This window comes from Pteronotus mesoamericanus, unplaced genomic scaffold (assembly GCF_021234165.1).
Source record: "Pteronotus mesoamericanus isolate MK-2021 breed Mesoamerican mustached bat unplaced genomic scaffold, CSHL_Meso_final contig_182, whole genome shotgun sequence".
Classification (NCBI taxonomy): Eukaryota; Metazoa; Chordata; class Mammalia; order Chiroptera; family Mormoopidae; genus Pteronotus; species Pteronotus mesoamericanus.
In genome coordinates this window covers 35,622,428-35,647,632 of record NW_026555078.1, presented here as the reverse complement: position 1 = coordinate 35,647,632, position 25,205 = coordinate 35,622,428, and the positions used below count along the sequence as shown (strand labels likewise).

At 32.9% G+C, this 25,205-nt stretch overlaps 1 protein-coding gene across 2 annotated transcripts in view; it reads right to left on the bottom strand.

Annotated features, from left to right (window-relative positions):
* MAP4K5 (mitogen-activated protein kinase kinase kinase kinase 5) overlaps nucleotides 1-25,205 on the bottom strand; it is a 110,170-nt gene that overhangs the window by 56,229 nt on the left and 28,736 nt on the right. For both annotated transcript variants that reach the window (XM_054567585.1, XM_054567586.1), the window contains exons 4-11: nucleotides 16,602-16,692; nucleotides 16,040-16,104; nucleotides 13,077-13,132; nucleotides 6,384-6,431; nucleotides 6,256-6,298; nucleotides 5,325-5,397; nucleotides 2,808-2,939; nucleotides 802-864 (exon numbers count right to left, since the gene is read on the bottom strand). In XM_054567585.1, coding sequence (XP_054423560.1) covers nucleotides 802-864; nucleotides 2,808-2,939; nucleotides 5,325-5,397; nucleotides 6,256-6,298; nucleotides 6,384-6,431; nucleotides 13,077-13,132; nucleotides 16,040-16,104; nucleotides 16,602-16,692 — 571 coding nt within the window. The remainder of the gene's footprint in view (nucleotides 1-801; nucleotides 865-2,807; nucleotides 2,940-5,324; nucleotides 5,398-6,255; nucleotides 6,299-6,383; nucleotides 6,432-13,076; nucleotides 13,133-16,039; nucleotides 16,105-16,601; nucleotides 16,693-25,205) is intronic.

Below are 25,205 nucleotides of genomic sequence, written 5' to 3'. Positions count from 1 at the left end.
GTAATGGAAAACAAATACAACAAAAATTAAATTAAAAAAAAATTAAACAGTAGTTTAGAACCTGTTTTGGGAACAGGCCTCTTAGAATCTGAAATAAGATGAACTGTCTCATGAGAAAAATGAATATACCTATGTAAAGAATATTGGGGATCCATGGATACTCAAAGAGATCCATGTAATCTAGATGAAAAATTACTGAATTTAAGAACGTGGAAACTTATTTGCATAGTTTTTTTTAAATTAAATGTGTGGGAAGGGATTACCAGAAAAACAATTTTCAATTTTTATCATTCAATTGAAAACATCATTATGAACTGTAACAATATTCAAACTGGTTTACTTTGTATGAGAAAAGATTAGAATAAAAATAAGTAGTAACCTTTTTAAACATTAGGGAAGGAAGGTAGATTAATTTTAAGTGTCATGGTACTTGGGAAAACTTTTCATATCATCTTCCATAAAAGTCAACATGTAATTAATGAAAGTACAGGGTAAAAATATGAATCTCTAAAATCTTAATGTATTTATTTCAAATCCTTTCCTCACCACATCTTTTACCCACGCTGGCAGAACATAAGAATACAATCAGAGTTTTTAAGAGTAATACATTATAAAAGAACACTGACCAGAAAAACCTAGGTCCTTGACATAGCTCTGCAAGGTATCACATGTGTAACTTCAGGTAAAGCAGTTGCTTAAAGCCTCTGGGCTTCAAGTTTCATCTTGTATAAAATAAGAGAACTAAACCTGCATCTCTTTCCAACTGTAAAATTGTATAAATCTATATATTATTTAACTTACCATTTTGTTTTGTCCTTTAGTTTCGGGGGCTGAAAATTACTTTTTGACATTAAGAAGAGGGCCCTGAAATAAAAACTTCAGTTAAAGAGCAATACCAAAATACTTGTATTTACTATATCTAATGATCAGAATGAACATTCTGTAATAAATTTATATAAGATTACTACATATATAGGCACTGATGAAAACTGGTATGAAATATGGAAATTAAATTTTTTTTTAAATTTTGGAAAGCCTATGGAAAATGTCTCCTGGCTACAGAAAGGATCTTTAAATTTCAAACAAGCTCTAATTCACTCAGCAAACCTACCAAATGTTAGAGAAGGGTTTTGTTACTATACTGTTACATATGTAACTAGTATTATAGCTTAACTAAAAGTCTATATAGTTGCATATCATTCTGTATATAGGTTGTATGTTTAACTGAAGATTTGCCTCTACAATTATTTTGGGTGTACAGGAAAATCTTACTTCATAGTCTGTTTTCCTTTTTGGACAATAATTGCCCACATTCTCTCATTATGAATAATACAGAAGTCAACCTACAAGAGGACTTTCTTTCTCTATGATTCTATCTTTAATTCATTTTCTATGGACTATAGGGGCAGAAGATTGGAAGGTTGGAGAAGGAAGTTCTAAAATGCTCTATTTCACTATTTCCTACAAAGCCCCTTCCAGGTTTCTAAGCGAACTCTTTAGTCTTCTTCTTCTTTTTTTTTTTAATACCAAAGAAATTTTCTCCTTTTAAAAATTAAATGATTCATATGTAAAGGAAAATTCAAAAATAAATAAAGGTCTATATTCCTGTAACACTAAAACAGTATTCGAAATTTTCTGTTCCTTTTAGTCTTTATCTTAATAATAGCCAGTTACTGAATCACTATAGTAGGTAATATTATGTTCTGCCTTTTTTAAAACTAATAATCAATTTTCCATGTTGCTTTGGTTTATATATATGTACAAAAGTTGCCCTTAACTGCTAAATAATTTGCTTAACAATTCACCAACTATTGGACATTTAGATTTTTCCCTGTTATCCTGAAATGGTAATTCTTAATTTTTTTCTTAATTATTTCCTGAGTATAATTTTCCAAGTAGTATAAAACACTTAGATGGTCCATAATAAATAATGTCTAAATTATTTTCCTAAGAGCCTGTACTTATTGCCATTCTGCCTAAATGTGGTTACCTCTTAACTTGTATAAATTCAGTTACTTGTGAGGTCAAATGGGGTTCCATGTTCTTTTAGTATCTGATACTTGCTCATAAACAATCTATATTTTGCCTATAAAATCTCTGAATGAGTTCTTTATGCAATATGTATCATTCTATCATATTAGAAGAACAAGTTCCTTATTCTGTTGATTTTCTTTTTAGCTTTAACTATGTATATTAGAAGACCAAGCTCCCCATTCTGTTGATGTTCTAATTAACTGTAAATTTGAAAGTTTAAGTTTTAGCCCAATTTATCTCTTTCCTCAAAATATTAAAAACCCTTTAGAAGTGCCTCAATTTTTTTTCTAGGCAATTTACCCTAAGTGCAAAAGATAATTATACTAAGCACAACTACCTCTTTATCCCTAGAAAAAGGTTAAAAAAAACACAAAACACACACACACACACATACACACACACGCACACACACACACCCCACCCCACCCCCACCCCACCCCCGCCCTCCATGATGAAAGAATGGACAGTCTAATCTGTATTCTATTATTTGTTTATAATTCTACTTAAGACCAAAAAAAAGAAACAGGTTCAATTGATGGAAGAATCAATGTAAAGATTTAAAAATACTTCAGACAGTATGGACTATTCGCTCCCTACTGTTTTAGAATACCAATACAAGAGGGCAGGTTTTAGATGAGATTATCCTTAAGTCCCTAGTAATACTTTTATTATTTTAGAATACTTGATAATGAGCTTGGAATACCCTAGTTATCAGTATCTAACTCTCCAATAAGACTTATTAATAACGGTATAATTATAAATTGTGAGAACACCTCATTGGATGAAGATCAAACATAGGTGGCTGAAGTTCTCCAAGTTCAATTGCTGTTATTCCTACTGCCCAGATATCACAGAGTTGGTTGTAGCCACCATTCTTTTCTACTGCTGCAACTTCTGGGGCCATCCTAGAAGGAATCAGTGAATATATCATTTTTACTTTTTAAAAATGACATAAAATCTGCTACTTTTGTTATATTCACCAGACTTCTTAGAGGAAAAGCAGCTGACAGGCATTTGCTGAGAAAGAAGAAACTTTACTAGAAAAGACTTAAAAAAAAAAACAAACCCATACATACAGAGATGTATGCACTCTTTACATTTATTATTTTAAAATCTTAAATATTCTCCTCTAATACTAGTGCTCTGAGGAAAAACCATGCTGTCTTATTTAGTTTCTGTTATGAGAATCGTGTTATACAATATGTGAAAAGAATACCTAAATCCCCATGGAGGTCAGAGATGTGACCAATGAGTCTGCCACAGGTGAAGTAAGGCAGAGCATGTGCCACTCTTCAGACAGAATAGAACTTACGATAAACACAGAAGACACATATACTAGGGAGTTAATAACTAGTATCTGGAAGAGAGAGGGAACAAAAAAGTGATAATTTTGACTAAGAAGAGTGTTCACAGGGAAGAACAGTCACAGGAAAGAGACAGGAAAACAGGTACGTGATGAACAGAATTTTATAGGCAATGTAACTCACCTATGTTTTCTTCTAACTGTCTTTAAATGGTATTTATTGGTACTTTTTTCTGTTGTTAAAAGTAGTATGTGTTGCCCTGGCTGCTGTGGCTCAGTGGACTGAGCACTGGCCTGCAAACTGAAAGGTTCCTGGTTCAATTCCCAGTCAAGGGCACATGCTTAGTTTGCAGGTCAGGTCCCCAGTTGCAGATGTGCAAGAGGCAACCTATCGATATTTCTCTCCCTCTCTTTCTCCCTCCCTTCCCCTCTCTCTAAAAATAAATACAAAAATTTTTAAAGTGATATGTGTTGATTGAAGAGAATTTGGAATATATGAAAAAATATGAAAGAAAGCAAGTTAAAGATTATCCCACCCAAAGAGAACCACTGTTTCACGTTTTCACCCATAAAACTAAAACACACACGTCTTCCATAAAAATGTTATTAACACTGCATATGCTATTTTTAATCTTCCTTTTTTAATTATCATTGTATCATAAGCCTATCCACTGACCATTCATCTTTTACAACAGGATCTTTAAGACCAATAGTTTATCCCATTGATTTGAAAGAATGTACATAATTTCTTTAACTAACTTTGCATATGCATATACTTCATTTTTCATAAGTATTTGATAAAGCTCTTAATATATATATCTGTATCTATGAAAAATTAATACAAGCAGAATTGAGCCCAGAATATAAACATTACTTAAGGTTTTTGAAAAACATTACTGCCAAGTTATCTTTCAAAATTGTTCTACCAATTTCCCCTGTCATTGTCAAATAGTTACAGCAATAGTTATTATCCAGGATTCCAAATATTTTCCTATTTGATAGAAAAGAATGTCACTGTTTGTTTAATTTGCATTTTTGGTCATCATAGGGGGAAACACTTTTCATATTTTATGATATATGTATTATTTTAATAACTGTCTCTAAGGAAACACTCTTTTTATTAATTTATTAAGAACTTACATATTAAAGATATTAAAACCTAGACTGCCATATTTTAGCCATTACTTCCTGGTTTGTTACATGCCTTTCCCTTTTAAGCTGGTGGACATATAATAGCTTTAAATTTTTGTATAGTTAAATCTATCAAAGTTTCTGTTTAACATTTTATGCTTTTATTCCAAGAAAGGCTTATAACAACTTTTCAAGCAGATAGTCACTGATATTTCTTTTAGTTTTACTTTTATATTTAACTATTTCCATATACAATTTATTTTGATAATAGCATGAGGTACGAAGCTACTTAAATTTCTTCCCAAATAATAAATTAACTAAATAATAAGAAATCCAACCTTTTGTCAAATTTTAAATGGCACCATTTATAATATTCATTAAATGATTTTACATACTGAAATTTATTACTAGGTTTTCCATTATATCTCAATTATCTGTCTTCATTAATAAAAGCAGGGTTTTAGAAAGATTATTTTGTCAGTAATTGGTAGACTGCACTAGGAGGAGGGTGGCTGGTGAAGACGAACGGTAGAACAGGATGCATGAGTTTTAACAACGAGATAGCAAAGTCCTAGATTAAAGGAGACACAATACCAAAAGAAAGGGTAATAAAAAGATAAGAGACTGTAATTTGAGTCTTTCTTTTGAAAATCTCATACGTGTGAGTGCTCTAAATACAAGATCCCAGAGATGGTAGGAATTATTAGCACTTTAACACAGGAAATGCTGGACAGTAAAAATAAGTATCAAAGTTTCCTGACCCAATTAGAACTATGATAGTGTCAAGGAGCATGCAAGCCTTCACACTTTGTAAAGAAATGAAGATGCACAAAATTCAATCAAAATTATGTCTTACCAATAAGGGGTGCCAATGAAAGATTTTCTCTTTGCAATGGTAGCTGTTATTTTTGCAGCTACACCAAAGTCAGCTGGTGGGGAAAAAACAGAACAGAAAATTTTAGTTCTTTTCAATAAAAGCACTAATATCTAAGTTTCACCCTTAGGCATAATTTTACTAATAACTCAGACAGTAATGCTAGGGAAGTATATAAAAATTGAATACCTAAATCCCTTCTTGCTTGGTTTAAAACACACTTAATGAAAAAAGATAATTTATTAGCACTTTACTAAAGTGAAAATGTACTTTATTAAGAAAAAAGTTAATAAAAATATTTTTATTACAAGCACATTTAATTTGGGGAAAAAAAAAAAAGCAAAAACAAAGAAAAACCTCCACCCACCTGAATTCCTTTTATTCTAACACAACCAGGTTAGTATATACTTTGGTCCTACTATAAAAAAGTTGTGTTTTTGAGTGCATCTGGTGGGAAGGAGGGAACTGAGCTTCAGCTCAGCAAAAAGCTTCCTTTTTTCTATGTATAAACATTTTATTGCTGTTGCTAAATTTTGCTGTAGAAAAACTAAATACATGCATAGTTCATTCTGCCATTTAACAGGGGATTTTACTCTTACTCTTCTTAACTAGTAATTTTGATTACTGAATAATGTTCCTTAAGTGGCTTTATCACAACTTAACAATTTTTCTATTGCTAGAATTATATTCTCATTTTTTTATTACATATAGAAATGTTATGATAACTACATCTATAAATATGGGGTTTTTTAATCTTTGGGATTAATCTCCTCAAACTGAGTCTCAGGAATAAAATTACTGGGACAAAAAGTGAACATTATTGTGACTCTTGATATGACTATTAACTTGTATAATGTTAAATTTAAATTTTATTGAAATTTGGAAAAAATGTTAGAAACTTGAAATAACATACCTAATTTCACATCACCATGATCTGTCAATAAAATATTTGCACCCTAAAACAAAAATAGAAACACTGTTTAATTAGCATCATAAAATTCCTTCCAATATTATCAATTTAAACATATTACATAAACTTACTTTGATATCTCTATGCATTTTGCCTTTAGTATGCAAATACGCAAGACCCTAAAGTTAAAAAGGAAAAAAAAGGTAGCATTAACAAAACTGGACGCTTGATGACTAAATTTCCTATTAGAATTCTTTCTGAATAAGAAAAAGGAAAACGTCTCTGTTCTTGGAGCGGAACCCTAGATGGGTTTCTTTTTACTAGTCGATGTTTACTATATTTTAAGATTTCAAATTCATTTTCTGATAAAAATCAGAAATATTTTACTATAACACCATCACTGCAATGAAGAAACATATCCATTGCTCCCAGAAGTTCTTCCCACACATAAACACTAATCTACTCTCTTCCTTCTTTTTCATTAAAATATTTTTTATTACACAAAATTCACATATAAAAGCTGAGTAACAATACATCGAATCCCTACGTACCCATCACCTACCCTTAACAGCTACGAAATCATGGCCAATCTTGTTTCATCCCACTCACTCCCCCTCCACCACATTATTTTTAAGCCCCGTATTTCATATAATTTCATTCACTAAGTCGTGACTTTTTAAAAAACACATAACCACAATAATATTATTATGCCTCATAATTAACAATTCTTTAATATGGTCAAATATCCAGTGTTCACAATTGTTTAGGGATCTAACAAGGTTTGTACACCGCAATATGTTGACATGACTCCTACTTCTTTAATCTATAGGATCCTCTGCCATTTTATTACTTTTTCCCTGTAAGTTTTTGTTAAAGAAAGTGCTGTTATCCTGTGCAGTCTCCCAGTATTTGAATTTTGCCAGTTACATCCTACTGATGTTGTGTTACATGCTCCTCTGACCCTCTCTGTATTACCAGTAAGTGAGCAACTTATATCTAGGTTCTTGATGAAATTCAAGATTACATTCTTTTGGCAAAATTACTTCATGGGAGGTGCTAGGGCAGTCAGAGTCCAGTCGGGAGAGACTGAAAAACATTTTGAACTACAGAACTAAAAAGGAACAAAGAGAGCACTAAAGTATTACAGCGGCAGCAATAAAGAAAGCTGCTATCAAAACTCTAGGACCTAGGGGAGCAAGGGAGAGAAAAGGCTGGAATTATTAATACTTAGAAGCCTGGAAAAAAGAGTTCCATGGAACTGAAATTCAGACTTCTGAGAAGGATGCACTGCTCCATTGCTGCTGATGTCCATTAGAAATTATACAATGTCTGGCTATCTCTTAGTGATATTAACAGCCATTGATGCTGATTTACTTTCTGTCGCTATAGATTATTTCTGAATTTTTAACAGTTTTATGTGAAAGAAATCATACAGTGCACTTTGTCTGGATCTTTCACAATAATTAATGTGACAGTCCTTGTCAGTGTGTGTATCAATAGTTCATATTTCGTTAGTACTGAGTAATTGATTATATGGATATACCAAAATTTGTTGATCCATTCACCTGTTGATAGACATTTGGGTTGTTTCCAGTTTTGGGCTACTACAAATAAAGTTGCTATGAAGATTCATGTACAGTGATATGATTTTTCCCACTTGGGTAAATACCTAGCAGTGTAACAGCTGGATCATATAGTGTTACAAGTTAAACTTCTGGCAACTGCCAAACTTTTCCAAAACAGCTGTGCCGTTTTACATTGAAACCAGCAGTGTATGAGAATTCCTGTTATTCCTCACCAACCTTCCTAACGGCAGTCTTTTTAATTAGAACCATTCTAATTGGTGTGTAGTGGTATTGCACTTTGGTTTTAATACACACTTTTCTAATAACTAATGATGATGAGCATCTTTTCCATCCATATGACTATTTGATGAGTTATCTGGTTAAACCTTTTGTCCCTTCGCTTAATGGGTTGCTGTTTTCTTATTATAGAGTTTTGACAGTTATTTATATACTCTAGATACAAGCCCTTGATCAGATATATTACTTGCAGTTTTCTTCTTTTAGTGTGCAGCTTGTCTTTTTAGTCTCTTAATAGCCTCTTCTTGAAGGGGAGAGTTTTTAGTTTTGAAGTCTAATTTACCAAGTTTTTCTTTCATGGGTCATGCTTTTCATGTTATGTCTGAAAAGGCTTTGCTTAACTCAAGACTGCAAATTTTCACCTACGTATTTCTAGTTTTATGTTTAGGTTCACAAGATTTTTATATATGGTGTGAAGTATGGCTGAAAGTTCATTTGCTTGCACACAGATGTCCAATTATTCCAGTACCATCTACTGAAAACCCTATTCTTTGGCCACCTAATTATCTTTTACACATTTGTCAAAATCAGTAGTCCATACATGGACTTATTTCTTTCTATTCTATTCCACTTAACTACTTATCTACCCTTATGTCATATCACTATGATCTGATTAGTGTAGCTTTCTAAGTATTGAAATTGCTACTGTAGACTTCAAATTTTGTTGTTCTTTTTGTTTGACAATTCCAGGTCCTTTCTATTTCTGTAGGAATTTCAGAATCAGAATTGGCTGTGCCCATTTCTATAGAAAAGCTTCCTTGATTGAGATTGCATTAAATCTATAGGTCAGTATGGGGAGAGCTACCACCTTACTGTATTGAGTTTTTTGATCTATGAATAGGACATAGTTCTCCTTTTATTTTTTTTTTTTAGTTCTTTAATTTCTCTCAGCAGTTTTAGAGTTTTCAGTACACGGGTATTTATGCATCTTTTGTGATATGTGAATATCCCTAAGAATGTCGTATTTTTATTATTATAAGTGGCATTTTTTAAAATTTTAATTTCTGAATGCCTGTTGCTAGTATATAGATATCCAATCGATTCTGTATATTGATCTTGAATTCTGCAACCTTTCTAGCTATACTTATTAGCTCTAGCAGCTACTTTGTAGATTCTTTTCCATTTTCTACATAAACAGTTGTGTAGTCTGTGAACAGACTGTTTTACTTCTTACTTTTTAATATGGATGCATTTTATTTCATCATTTTTTTCTTTTTGCAATGGCCAAAATCTCTAGCACAGTGTTGAAAAGTGGTGAGAGCAGGCACCTTGCTTTGTCTGACAGACCTTGGTGGGAAAGTATCTAGTCTTTAAAATTAAGAATGGCTCAGCTACAGGTTTTTCATAGATGTGCTTTATCAAGTTGAATGAGTTCTGTTCTATTCCCAGTATGTTAAGAATTTTTATCACAAATAACTTGATTTTGCTGAATGCTTTTTTCTGTCTCTAGATGATCATGTGGTTTTTCTGTTTGCTAATGTGAACAGTTACTTGACATGATTTTGGAATGTTAAAACAATACTGCATCCTATGATAATACCCCCCGCCCAACTTGTTCATTAAGTATTATCTTTTTAATATGACATTGGATTGCCTTTGTTAACCATTTAATTTCCTTTTTATGTTTATGAAGGATATTAGCCTAGAATTTTGTTCTCTTGCAACGTCTGATTTTGGCTTCAGATCAATGCTGGCCCCTTAAATGATTTGGAGGTATTCTCTAGTCTTCAGTTTTCTGAAAGAGTTTGTGTAGAATTGGCATTATTTCTTTCTTAAATGTTTGACAGAATTTATCTGTAACATTACCTAGCTCAGAGATTTATTTGTGGGAATAAATACAGACTATTACTTCTAATTGAGTAAGCTTTGGCAATTTGTGTCTCTCAAGGAGATTGTCTATTTTATCTAAGTTGTAGGATTTAAAAAAAGGATTTCACTTATTTTTGCGGGGGTCGGGGGAGGAGGAGAAGGAAAGAAACATCGATGTGAGAGAGAAACATCGATCCATTGCCTCTAGCATACATCCCGACTTGGGGACCAAATGGTAACCCAGGCATGAGCCCTGACTGGGAATGGAACTGGCAACATTTCACTTTGCGGGACCATGCCCAGCCAACTGAGCCACACCGGTGAGGGCTAAGTTGTAGGCTTTATTGGCATAGCTGTTCTTAAAATCCTTGGGTACTAACTGTCCTTGTTATCCTTCTAATATTTGTAGATTACATTGTAATATTGTAATAATGAATGTCTTCATTTATTTTCCTTGATTGATCTGGCTAGGGGTTTATTAATTTTATTAATCTCAAAAAATCCTATTTTTGTTTCATTGATTTTCTCCTTTCTATTTAATTGATTTTCACTCATTATTTTCTCTGATACCTTAGGTTTAATTTGCTCATCTTTATCTAGTTTCTTGAGGTGGAAATTGAGGATATTGATACCAAACCTCTTTCTAAAAGAAGTTAAAAATCTCTTTAGTGTTTTAAACCTTCCTCTAAGTATTGCCTTAGTAGCATCCCAAATTTTGATGTGTTGTGTTTTCATTTCATTTGGTTCAAAATACTTTTTAGTTTCTCTTTTGATTTCTTCTTTGACCCATGGGTTACTTTTCAGTGCTTCAGTTTCCACATATTCGAAGGCTTTCCAGAAACATTTAATTTCGAATTTAATTGTATGTGATCAGAGAATATACATTACTTAAATCTTTTAAAATTTATTGAGACATATTTTATGGCCCCAAATATGGTCTATGTTGGTAAATGCTCTGTGGGCACTTGAAAAGCACATGTATCCCATTGTTGTTGAACTAAAATGTCAGAAATTGGTTGATTGTGTTGTTCAAGTCTTCTATATCCTTACTGATTTTCTGCCTATCTGTTCTGCAAAAGTATTGTGAGCATGGTATTGAACTCTGTATGAATCTATTTCTACTTGAAGTTCTACTGGTTTTTGCTCACTTACTTTGAACCTGTGTTTTATTAGGGGCATAAACATATAGGGTTGTTATGTATTTTGATGAAATGACCTTCTTTAGTAATAGTCTTTGCTCTGAGGTCAACTTTTTCTGATATTAATATGGTCACTCTGGCTTTGTCTTGAATAGTCAGTATGGTACATCTACTTCTTTTCTTTTACTTTCAACCTATTTGTCTTTATAAAAGTATTTTCTTGTAGACAGCATCTAGTTGTGTTTTACTTTTTTAAATTCTGACAGTCTCTGTCCTTTTTTCCTTTAAAAATTTATTTAACAAAATTGTATATATTTAAGGTGTACAACATGATTTGATATACATATACAATGAAAGGATTATTTAAATCAAAGTAGTTAACATATTATTTCCTTATACAGTTGCTATTTTTTTTGTAATGAGAGCACCTGAAATCTATTCTCTTAACATATTTTTAGTATTTAATACAGCATTATTAACTACTGTCATCATGCTATACATTAGTAATCAATCTACATGAGTACAGCTTCATACAATCTTTGACCAACATCACGCCATTTCTCTTCCCTGCCTTCACCCAGTCTCTGGTAACACCATTCTGCATCTGTGAGTTCATCTAGATTCTACAGAAAATGTAGTACCTGTCTTTCTGTGCCTGGCTCATTTCACTTAGCAGAATGTCCTCCAGATTTAACTGTCTTGTCACAAATGACAGGATTCCCTTTTTTATTGCTGAATAATATTCCATCACATGCGTGCATGCATGTGTGTGCATCACACTTTCTTTAACCATTCGTCTGTTGGCAGGCACCAGATGTGGAAGCTAGTGAGTCTTTGGAAAGGATTTTAAAACTGGAACTAATCTTGGAGGTCATCCTTTCCAAAGACTCATTTTATTCTTGGGGAACTAGAAATGTAGAACACATTATGGTCATAGACCAGGGCCAGACTAAAAACCCAAGTTTTTGTTTCCATTCTGTCCTCTGTCCATTATTTATACAAGCAATGAACTCTGGAAATTAAAATGTAAAAAAATTAATCTGTCAATAATTCTCTGCTAAGTGTATGATTGGCTTTGTATTTTATATGGATACAAAAAGATTTCTATGGTATGTGAATATTAAGAAATTATACATACACAAATATATATACTCGTGTGTGTGCACATATGTATATGAAACTTACTTTCATATAGCTAACAAGACTTAATACTGTATATCTTTTAAAGCATGTAGAAACCAATTCTTTTCAAAATGACTAAAGCTTTCTTGAAATCAGGTCAATCTCCCAGTTTCTAAAATATGGAAGAATATATAAAACATCAACTTCACTTCTGAACAAACTACACACCCTTGGAACCGTAGGGATAGAAACATCAATTAACAATTATCTGTGGTAAATTACCAAAGTTTAAAAAAGAAACAACGAAACACAAGCACTACAACGTAATCCCTCTTCCTAATTTAAATGCCTTTGAACAAAATCGTTATTGTATTGTATATGAACAAAATTGTTAATTACTCATTTTCTCAATGAGTAATTCTTTCAGGGCACGGAAAATATAAACAAATTGTGAGAAATGCTGCATACTCTATTCCTATGAAGATTCACAACCTACTCAACATACTAAAAGCTCTCAGAGATCTGAAATAAAGGAATAAAGAAATCCCCGCTTAATACAATGTTTACCAAACTCAAAAAAAAAAAAAGATTTTGCTTTCAAAGACGCTTATTAATATCACACAGAACTATGATTTCCAGATATCATTCTGTGTTATAACTATGCTAAGTTATTTTCTTTTGGGGAGAAATGGAAAAAGACCACTGCGTATACCAGCATCAGCTTAAATGAATTCCTGTGAATCATTCATGAAAGAAATAACTAGGCCTACAGAATTACAATATGGGAAGTTAACAGAAACATTTGGTTTACTCTTTTGGGCAGATCACTAGTTTATAGTTATTAATTGTGAAATCAGAACTGCTTTTTTAGCTGCGTAAGAAAATGTAGTACCTGTAAAGTTTCTCTGCATACATAGGCTATTTGCAATTCTGATAATGGTCCAGTAACTAGAAAGAAAAAAAAATGACCACACTGTAATACATTTGAATATAACAGATTAAAAACAGTCTACTTTTAAAATGACAAACTATTATAAAACAGCTTCTGTTTTATTGTTGGGTGACTTCTCATAATGAACATAAATTATCCTTGTAATCAGAAAACAACAGAAAGGAAAGATGAAAATTAGAAATGTACTTTAAAAGTAAAAAATTTCACTCCATAACAACTTTGGTCAGTGAAAATATTAAGCACCTCCAAAGTGCAAAGCACATTGCTAGGCATCACAGGCTGTTCTATAGAAAGCAACGAACATGATCTAAATCCTGAACAATTTTTCAAAAACAAAGCAAAGAGCCCTGGCCTGCTGGCTCAGTTGGTTTGAGCATCATCCCATACACTAAGAGGTTGCATTTGATCCCTGGTCAGGGTTCATACCTAGGTTGCGGGTTTGATCCCAAGTAGGAGTATGTATGGGGAGGCAAGCGATTGATGTTTCTCACACTGATGTTTCCCTCTCTTTCTCTTTTCCTCCCTCTTCAAAACCAATAAAACATACCCTCAGGTGAGGATTAAAAAAAATAAATAAAGCAAAGAAATGAGAAAAACATATAATTAAATACAGATTACAGAGAAGTCAAGGACCGTAAAGAGACTGGTTATTGAAACGTACTGAAAGAAATCATATACTTTTTAAAAGGTCGAGATATAGTGTATGTCTTTACTATAGCTATCAAAACCAAAGGCTTGATCCAGTACCTTATCTAAAAATTTAAAAAGAAGTAGATCACTTCTGGCAACCAGATCTTTCCCCATTATGAAATACAAAATCCTTCTGTAAGTACTTAACCAGAAGCTTTGGAAATATGTCCAATACCATGAGAGAATATTTGAAATTTGGGGTGGTGTTTGCTGACAGTGAAACTAAACAAGGTACTTACACGTAATTATTACTTAAGAGAAATATTTTATTGCATATTTTAATCACTGGCTTTCTATACCTATTCAGGAACATAAACTTTTGATTTGTAGTAACTTGATGGAATAGTAAAAAAAGAAAAGTCACTCTGTTAACAGTTTATTGTAAGTGTAGATGTTCTTGATTACTATGCTAATATATTATTTACAGAAATTGATACTTCTTAGATTCAATTTAATTAAACAAATATCAGGTTTTACTAAAGGAAAACAGAAATTTCCTGAAGAAATGAAATTAATGTATCAAAACAATTCTTTAAGTTTAACACAAGTAGTAGTAAAAAATGTCAACTATATATTTTTATTATCCATATTCTTCAGTTCTCATTCTGTAAAAGCACAAATGAATAAAAATTATAATTACTGTATAAACATTCTATAGAAAAGATAATTCTTCATAAAATCATGGAAAAGACTTAAAATCAAGAGGTATAGAGCTATTTTATACCAATAATTCTTTAAAAACACTAGGGTGAAATAAAAGAAAACAGTCAGCCTAGTGTAATACAATGCCTAAGAAAATAAAAGACTAATAAATAAGGAAATAAAATTATTTTTCTTTTTTAAAACAAGAGATTAGTTCTTCTTTTAAACACTTCATCCTTTTGCATATTTGTAATATTTATGTGGTATTAAATATTATTTTAAATAAAAAGAGGCCTGAGAGAGACCTCTGTTAACCTGAGAGAGTTTAGACAACACAGCCTTTTCTGTCATGGGTTATTTGTTGTGACAAAATTAGGTAACTATATATTTATTAATGTATAATTAAATATTATACCAATATATTTTCATTGTAATTCAATCTTTTACTTATGAGTGACTTTTTTCCTCCCTAGAGGTAATGACTTACCGATTTGATATATATTCTTTTATTTTAGTGTGCATTTATATGTATACTTTTAAAAAGTCTAAGTATGAGTGATTATATTATACAAATTTCTTCATGACTCATTTTTTCCATTTATAAAAAGTCCTTGGGGAGATATACCCAGGTCAATATAAGTGGAATTACTACTTCTTTTTAAGTGCTTCATGGTATTCCATATTCTAAATGCAGTGTATACTTAAACCACTGCTCTACTGATTCACAATTAAAAAATTCAACCTCTACCAGCTACAAATATTGTTTAATCTGGAGTAGCACTTTTTACATCTACTATAGCTGCACTTGTAAATCTGTAAAATACATGAAATTTCATAAAGCTTTTAATATAAAGATTTCAGCAGAGAAATGTTTAAAAATACATAAATTATACAATGCACAGTTCTAATAGTTTTACTATTCTATATCCAGTGAAATAAAGAAAAGTTATTTCATAAGGATTATGCATAGTTTCATCAACTCTAGAAATTCAAGAAACTGTCAACAACATAACAAACTGGAAGCTAAGCTGTAGAGCCAAAACAAAAATTATTTCTACATATTATTATGAAGCAAAATAAAATTCAACTCAAAAAACTGCCTAACAGAATGAGAAATAAAATACTCCATATTTTAAAAATTATAACTTTTAATACAAAAATATTATAGCAACAACTAAACTGCTTTCTTAAATAGCAAATTAAATTATTATTAAGATGGATATATAATTTCCTTTATGAGAGAGTTACCCTTTGCATTTCAATTCTTATTTACAAGTAAGTTTAGGCAGTATCATATGTAGATGAAATACTTTTCTAAAGGACTACATCTAAAAAGTAAAAGTCGGACTATTCAAGTACTCTAGAATTTCTCAGTTCAGGCTCCAGCAAATTTAACGGAATAACCAACAAAAAATTAAATTTAGATTTCTTTTTATGCAATACTCCAGGAACAGAACATAAGAATGTAAAACAGTAAACTACCTGTTAATATCCTTGGTTAACTAGACATGTCAAACAACAATCATTAAAGCCAAAGTCAGTCTTAAAATATAAAGGCAACTTAATAGTACCATGGTAAATATCCTGAAGTGATCCGCCACCACAGTATTCCATGCAAATCCACAGTTTTTCCCGACTAATATGAAAGAGAAAGAAAAGTACATTAGCTAGTAATTCTCAACCACTGACATATTTGGAAGGCTTTCACTCTTCATCGCACCAAGATTTACAACGGACTGCAGAGTGCAACAGGAAATTACCCTGGCAGTCTCTCTTTTTTCCTTTTTTATTGAATTTACTGGAGTATGTCAGTCTCTCCTCAAGCTACAAAAATACATACTGAATTTAGCTTTGTTCCCATCTTACACGGTTTAGAATATGACCCCTTTTATAAGCTGAAACACTACTTGTAATCATTCATAATAGTTTATTAAAGTTGCCAGATAAAGTTTAACTGTATAAATGGGGGTGTCACTATTAATACAATGTGAAACAGTAAGAAAACCTAAGAAATTTCAGAACTTTAGACACTATAATATTAAAAATGTATACATATAATAACACTAACAAGAAAGGGAGAATGGTAGCAAAGACATAATACACAAAGAGAGAACAGCTTTTTTTATGTTTTACCTGAGATAGCTTCCAAAGTAGGCAACAATGTTGCAATGTTTACATTCTTTAACCATATATATTTCTTGTTGAATCAAAGAAAAATCATCTCCTGAAAAACAAAATGATAATAACCCGGTCACTATGTTACATTTTGAGCCTTTTTAAAAAATATTTTAATTGTATTTTTTTCCATTACCATTTAACACCCTTCTACTCCCCTCCCCCCAGCACCCCACAATCACCACATTGTTGTCCATGTCCATTAGTCCTTCTTCCTTTTTGTTGGATCCCTCCACCCACGCATCCCCTCCCAACAGCTGTCGTCCTGCTCTCTATCTATGAGCCTGTGTGTATTTTGCTTATTAGTTCAGATGGTTTATTAGATTCCACATATAAGTGAAATCATATGGTATTTGTCTTTCTCTGAACTGGCTTATTTCACTTAGCATAATGTTCTCCAGGTCCATCCATGCTGTCACAAAGGGTAAAATTTTCTTTTATTACGGCCGAGTAGTATTCCATCATGTAAATGTCCCATAGTTGTTTTATCCGCTCATCTACTGATGGACACTTGTGCTGCTTCCTTGTCTTGATGATTGTAAATAATGCTGCAATGAATACAGGGGTGCGACATCGAACTAAAAAGTTTTTGCAAAGTAAAGGAGACCAACGAAATAAAAAGACAACCCATGGGATGGCAGAATGTATTCTCTAATACATCTGATAAGGGGTTAATATCCAAAACTTATAAAGAACTTAAAAAACTCAACGCCAATGAAATAAACAATCCAACTAAATAATAGGAAAAGGACCTGAATAGACACTTCTCCAAAGAGGACACACAGATGGCCAACAGACATATGAAAAGATGCTCAACGTCACTACAAACCAACAGTAACGAGAGGGGAGGAGGGTGGGAGTAACGGGGAAAAGAGGGGGAAGGGTTAAGTCAAGGAATATATATAAAGGACCCATGGACAAGGCCAAGGTGGTGGCAGGACGGTAGAGATAAATGTATTTAAACAATAAAAAAAATTTTTTTAATTAAAAAATTACTTTTTTAACAGTCTGTCAATGGAAGGGGTCAATGGAGATAATCCAAAATAGATTATTTTCAGAATAGCATACAGAATATATCTGAAGGAAACAGAAAAAAAAGTAGTTCCCTCTGAGAGCAGGAATAAGCACAGGTAGTTAAGAGAACTTACTTTCCACTTCAAATCACTCCATGTTGGTTTGATTAAAAAGAATAATAATTTTTTAAAAATGAGCATTACTTTAACAAAACATAGTAATCTACTCTGGTAATATTTTTCTTTCAATTAGGTTATTTAAATGTTTACTTTTCTATTAATTACTAAAATATCTGGATACTTAGCTACCTCTTATTTTGTGATTTCTATTGGTTCTACCTTTTCTATGCTACTTTGTCCTTTCTTACCTTCTTTTGCATTGAGTTTCTCGTTTGTTTCTCCACTACACTTGGTAATGATGCTCCCCATTTCTATTCTTTAGAAGTTACCCTAGAAAGTTTAATGTGTATACTTTCCTTAGTAAAACATACACATAAGTCTTATCTTCATTTTCCTCTCAAACAATACATTAACCTCAGAATGCTTTAATTCTAAAACCTCTTCCCAACTTGCATGCCAAAATGTTAGTTCTTTCCTAGAACCTCACAAAATACCATCTTCATTACCATTATTATTTCATATTGGGTTTTTTTTAAAGAGATGAACTCATATTTATCACTTTCTTTGCGCTTCCTTACTTTTTGCATCTCAGCTTTGCCATCTAGGATTGCATTCCTTCCACTTGATGTTTATCTTTTAAATTTCGTTTAGTGAGGGTCTACTGGTGCCAAATGCTATTAGTTTCTGTCTGAAAATGCCTTTATTTTGCGTTCATTATTGAAAGATATTTAAACATTGCTAGTCTTTTTCTTTAAGCTCTTTGAAAATATCTATCCACTGTCTTCTTTCTTTGTCGTTTTGATAAGTCCCTATTAGTCTTAACACATAGTCCTTCCTCTGCAGCTAATGTCTTCCTTCTCTAGTTGATTTAAATATCTTGTGTCTTACATATTCTGCAACTTCACCATTATATATGCACGTGTGCATTTTTTTATATATTCTGGTTGGAATTCTTAAATATCTGGTGTTTTCTCCAAGTTCTGAAAAAGTTTTCAACATAAATGCTTCAAATAATGCCTTTACCAAATTGTATCCCTACTCTGATTGGACTGAGCTACACTTTTTTTTTTAATGTAACTGAATTTTCAGGGTTTGTTTTTTGGTTTTTTTTGCATACCCAACAGAAAACTTATTTATTATGAACCTTTATTAAGTGGCTTACATTTCAGTATAAATCACACTAAAAAAATTTTTTAAAGCTATTTACACTACAGTGCTGACACATTTAAAATGGAAAATAAATTGGTATAAATAAGCTGTATGGAAAAGCTTTAAACTGTTGAAAAAGAATTCTGGCTCATATTACAAAATATATATATATGTTAATGTCAGCTCTATCTTAAAACCTACAACTCAAACAACTTTTTAAAGACTCCATTTCTTTAAACCTGCAATGTTTACAGTGCATTTGGCCCTAAGTGCTTTGATACTTCACAGTTATGGACAGGCATTGAGGAATGTTACAAAGCTACATAGACTATATTTTGTAACAGACTTGGGAGCAAGTCCTTGGCTTGCTTTCATAATTCATGAATCTTTATTACATTATTAAGTTTTTGTTTTTTTTTTTTAAAGAATTTTAAATGGTATGTACGTAATTAGCATCATCTTTTCTATATTGATTTGAATGTGTTGAACTATGTTGCCTTGTATCAACTAGACTTAAGCACAATTCCTCCTTTGAATCTTTGCTGCTATTTTCAAATTTGAAGTCCACGCCAATCTTAAATTCTGTAAATTGAACATGACCCAATTTTGCTTTAACATTCTTGCCATCCATATTATTCGGTGCTCTAGTCTTTTCAGAAACATAAACATTCACAGATTCTTCATTGATTCCTACAGATGCAACAGGTTCATGTTTAATCTGCTGTACTTCATATTTAGAATGAAATCTGTCTGAAAAAATAGACTCCAAAGAGGTTTTGCTTACAGCACAAATCATATTGTCAGTGTGAGATCCAGGAATTGATAATGAGGAATCTGGTGATGTGCCTGTTTCATGAGTAGCTGTATTCTGAGCAGTGTTTTCCTCTGAGTGATATAACTTGAGCCGAACATGCCATGCTAAACTGCGTACAGCTGAAACTGTCTTAAACTGATGAACAACATTCCTTGGAATAAAATAAATGTCATTATCATTCAGCCGAATCCTGGTATAGCGAATGCCTTCCCTCCTCAGTTGATTAAGTTTTGCATCATCAACCCACTGGACACACTGGGACAGTGGAGGTTCATGTAAATCTAACTGCATTCGTTGAACTACTTCTAAGAAATCTTCAGCATGAAAACAAATGACATCTTTGGTTATTCGGGGTTGATTAAGCCACTCTCCACAGTGCACAGACTTCAACACTCCAACACCAGCTATAGTCTGTCATTCAAAATCTTGTCCTATATGATCTGTATAAGCTCTTCTCCTGTCTTCAAAGAGCATCTCACAGGGTTCACTAGTTCAAGGTAGGTATTGCAGGTTTTTTATTTCATTGGTAGTTCTTTTCCTTTTGAAAGGTGACTTTGGCATATCAGCCACAGGGATCATTTGTTCTCCTGGATGTACCCACATGATGGGACCATTATCACTATCTTTTCGACTCTCTAATTTTAGACTAGATAGTGTCCCCCATGGCAGTGTACACTTTAAAAATGGTGAATCTTCCAACATGCCAAGGAACTCAGGGAAGTAATCTCCTACTTCTTCATCAACTGCTCCCACCAAGCTAATCTGTTTCATTGGGCCAGCTCTGTAAGTACCATGAGAATATGTTCTTTTTACCTGAGCATGAAAATTGGACATAGTCGTTGTCTCTATATCCTTCTTTCCCAAAATCTCCATTTTCACTGGTGAATTGGGAAAATTAAATGAAAAGTAGTCTAAAAAGTCAGGTAAATAAGCAGCTGCCCCATGAACAATACCCATTACATAGAAAGCTGCAGTGTTTTCATTTTCACTGAATACTAGACCCACAAACTCTTCTGCAAACCTCTCCATCTCCACAGGAGACAGATGGGTGAGTTCATTACTGAAGGCATGGATAACTGACACACTTCCATTAGGCCGATGCTCAATATGAATGAACTGTTTGAACTCCAAAGTGTCCAACCTTTTGAGGTTATTCTGAACCCGTGGCTCCTTTAATGAGACAAATGGAAACTCACTGTTCTCTGGAATTTTGAAATTATAGTTCTTGGTATCCAAATTCTTTCCACTGTGATCCTTTATGTTATCATTTAGGATGCCTTTGGGTTCTTGATCTTCAACATCAGATAGCAATCCTGAGCAGATGGTTTGAATAGATTTGCTATACATTTTTGGACGCTTCCATTTTTCATTCTCTTTGTGTTTTTCTTCTTTACCTTTTTAATTTGTAAGTCTTCTACATTTGTTTTTGGTTTCTCCTTCCCACTTTTCAGCAAAATCTTGACTTCTCCATTTTCTTTCTTGATCTCATTCATTGCTTTATGCTTCTTTTTCTCTCTCTTTTTTTCTTTACCTCTCTCTTTAATTTTGTCTTTGAATTTATCCAGATGGGTAGGAGGAGCGGAGACAAGCAGCCAGGGTGGAGAGGATCCACAGCAAGGAGGCAGCTGGAGAATGAGGCAGGCGAGGTGATGGCTGGTGGTCCACTTTTCATTATCTTACACTGATTTTATATTCTTTAATATTTTTCATCCTTTTGCTTCTCTGAGCTATATTTTGCATAGTTTATTTATTCCCTCTATATCTATCTTGTTAACATCTATTGAATTTTAAACATAAAATCACTTTTCATTTCTAGAATACCAATTGTTATTTTTCAAATCTGCCTTTCTCTTTTAATAATTTATTACTTTTTACTCATAGTTTCAAATCATTCTTTCATCTAATTATATTATATATAGAATATATAAGTCCAATTTCTGATGTCTTCATGGGTCTCTTCTATTGTTTCTGCTAGCTTTTGCTCAACGCGCCTTAATTCCTTGTGCCTTTTATCATTTTTGACTCTGCGCTCTTATTTCTTGGAACTTTATGTGTGGGAATTCTTCCAAGTTTGAGTTAAAGGTGAGAGACTACATTAGCTTCCGCTACATGGCTGGGTATGACACTCTAGGAGACATTTGCAACTAAAAAAGAAAAGAGGTTCTTAAAGTCACACATATAGTGTGATTCCAATTCAAGACAAGCAATATTTATTACCATTGTTTGCAGATGACATAGTACTATTATAAGGAACCCTAAAAATTCCACTAAAAAACTATTAGAACTAATAAATGAATTTGGTAAAGTGGCAGGATACAAAATTAATGAAGAAATCGACTGCATTTTTATACACCAATAATGAACAATCAGAATAAAAAATTAGGAATATAATTTCATTTACAATTGTATCAAAATTAATAAGTTACCTAGGAATAAGTTTAACCAAGGAGGTAAAAGACCTGTATTCAGAAAACTCTAAGACAGTGAAGAAGAAAACTGAAGACACAAATAAATGGAAGGATATACCCCAAAGAGACAAAACAATATTGAAAAAGACCAAAGTGGAGGTACCATGCTGCCTAATATTAAACTGTACTACAATGCTTAAAAAATGAACTCAATATAGATTAGAGATTTAAATTAAGACTTGAAACCATAAAACTCCTAGAAGAAAACATAGGCTATAAACTCTGACATTGGTCTTAGCAATTTTTTTGTTGGGGGGTAGGGGGGGTGGGATATGTCTCCTACAGCAAAGACAACAAAAGCAAAAATAAACAATGGGACTACATCAAACTAAAAGGCTTTTGTACTGCAAAGGAAGCTATCAACAAATCCAAAAAGGCAACCTACTGAATGGGAGAAGTTATTTGCAAGTGATATATTCAATAAGGGATTAATACATAAAGAACTCAAACAGCTCAACGTCAAAAAGGCAAACCATCCAGTTAAAAAGTGGGCAGAGGACATGAATAGGCATTTCTCCAATGAGGAAACAGAGATGGCAAACTGACATGTGAAAAGATGAGCAACATCATTAATCACCTCAGAAATGCAAATCAAAACTACAGGAAGGTATCACTTCACAGCTGTCAGGATGGTTATTATCAATAGAGCAACAAATAAATATTGGCAAGGATGTGGAGAAAAGGATGTTGATGGAATTGTAAAGTGATGCAACCACCTAAGAAAAAGAGTATGGAGGTTCCTCAAAAAATCAAAAATAGAACTACCATACAATCCAGTAATTCCACTTCTGGGTATTTATCTGAAGAAATCCAAAAACACGAATTCAAAAAGATACATGCACCCCTATGTTTACTGCATTATTTAAAACAGCCAAGATATGGAAGCAATCTACATGTCCATAAGTACACAAATGGATAAAGAAGATGTGGTATATACCTACAATGGAATATTAGCCATAAAAAATGAAATCTTGCCATTTGTGGTAACATGCATGGACCTAGAGGGTATTATGCTAAGTGAAATAAGTCAGAGAAACACAAATACCATATGATTTCACTTATATGTGGAATCTTAAAAACAAAATAAATGGACAAACAGAAAAGAAATAAACTTATAGATACAGAGAACAAACTGATGGGAGGAGTATTACTGGGGATGAGTAAAAATGGTGAAAGGGATTAAGAAGTACAAATTGTCAGTTATAAAAATAGTCAGGGGATATAAAGTACAGCATAAGGCATAAAGTCCATAATATTATAATATCTATGTATGGTGTCAGATGGTTAGACTTATTGGCGTGATCATTTCATATGTAATTTTCTAATCATTATGTTGTATACCTGAAGCTAATATATATCAACTGTAATTGAAAAATAAATTTAAAAGAAAAGACAAGCAATATTTTTTGTAGTCCTTGGGCAAGTTTATTTCTAGTTTACCCAGACAAAAAGCCTTTGGGAGATCCAGCTTTTTGCAGGGTGTTGCCTCTTCAGCTAGGATGGGTCTTGGACTTTATCACCTATCCCTTATGCCCATTGTGAAGAACATAAAAGGCGAATCAGTTTTTTTGTTTTAAAAGTTTCCTCAACATTTAAGCCAGCCTCATTGTTTTGCCTACTTCTCAAGGTTTTAGGATTTGATTATTCCTTACTTTCTTACATGATATTCAATCTTTCAGTATCCTCATCTACAAATGAGGATATAATAAAATTGTAGAGGATTATTCTGAGAATAAAGTTAGTATTTCTAAAATCGTATTAAGTACCACATGATTATGTTATTATTTCTAGTGCACTGGTGTGCAATAAGAAATAATTTAAATTATGTGAATATAGCCTCATTTATTTAACAATTTCATTAAGGTTGGATATTCAAGTTTTGAAAACTACTCTTTAATTAATTTTTTACTGTATTTTCTCCATTACCATTTAGTCCCCGTATACCCCACCCCTCACAATCTCCATGCTGTTGTCCATGCCAACTAGTCCATTTTCCTTTTTGCTCAATTCCTCCACCTCCTTTACTCTCCCCACCTTTGCTGTCATCCTGCTCTCTATCTATGAGTCTGTCTCTATTCTGCTTGTTAGTTCAGTTTGTTCATTAGATTCCATGTATGAGTACAATCATATGGTATTTGTCCTTCTCTGACTGGCTTACTTCATTTAGCATAATGTTCTCCAGTTCCATCCATGCTGTCGCAGAGGGTAAAACTTTCTTCTTTTTTTACGGCCAAGTAGTATTCCATCATGTAAATGTCCCATAGTTGTTTTCATCTACTGATGGACACTTGGGCTACTTCCACATTTTGGGAATTGAAAATAATGCTGCAATGAACACAGGGGTGCTTCTGTTCTTTCGAATTACTGTTTTTTATTCCTTTGGATATATTCCCAGAAGTGGGATCACGGGGTAAAAAGGCAGATGAATTTTTAATTCTTTGAGGTTACTCCATAATGTTTTCCACAGTGGCTGTACCAATCTGCAATCCCATCAATAGTGCACTAGGGTTTCTCTTTCTCTACACTCTCACCAGCACTTGTTGTTTGTTAATTTATTGATAGCCATTCTGACAGGTGTGAGGTGATAGCTCATTGTGGTTTTAATTTGCATTTCTCTTAGGATCAGTAACGTTGAGCATCTTTTCATATGTCTATTGGCCATCTATATGTCCTCTATGGAGAAGTGTCTGTTCAGGTCCTTTGCCCATTTTTTAATTGGATTGTTTGTAAAAACTACTCCTTTAAAAATAAAAATCCAGGAACCCCAAATCTTTGATATCATTTACAATATAAAAAGTACTTTTTAAAAAAATCACCAGAGGATATGTTTATTGGTTTTGAGAGAGAGAGAGAGGAAGGGGAGGGACAGAGACAGATTGGATGCCTCCTGCGTGTGGCCCAACTGGGGATCAAACAGCCTAAGTATGGACCCTGCCCGGGAATTTAACCCACAACCTTTTTGGTGTATGGGACAATGTTCAACCAACTGAGCCACTGG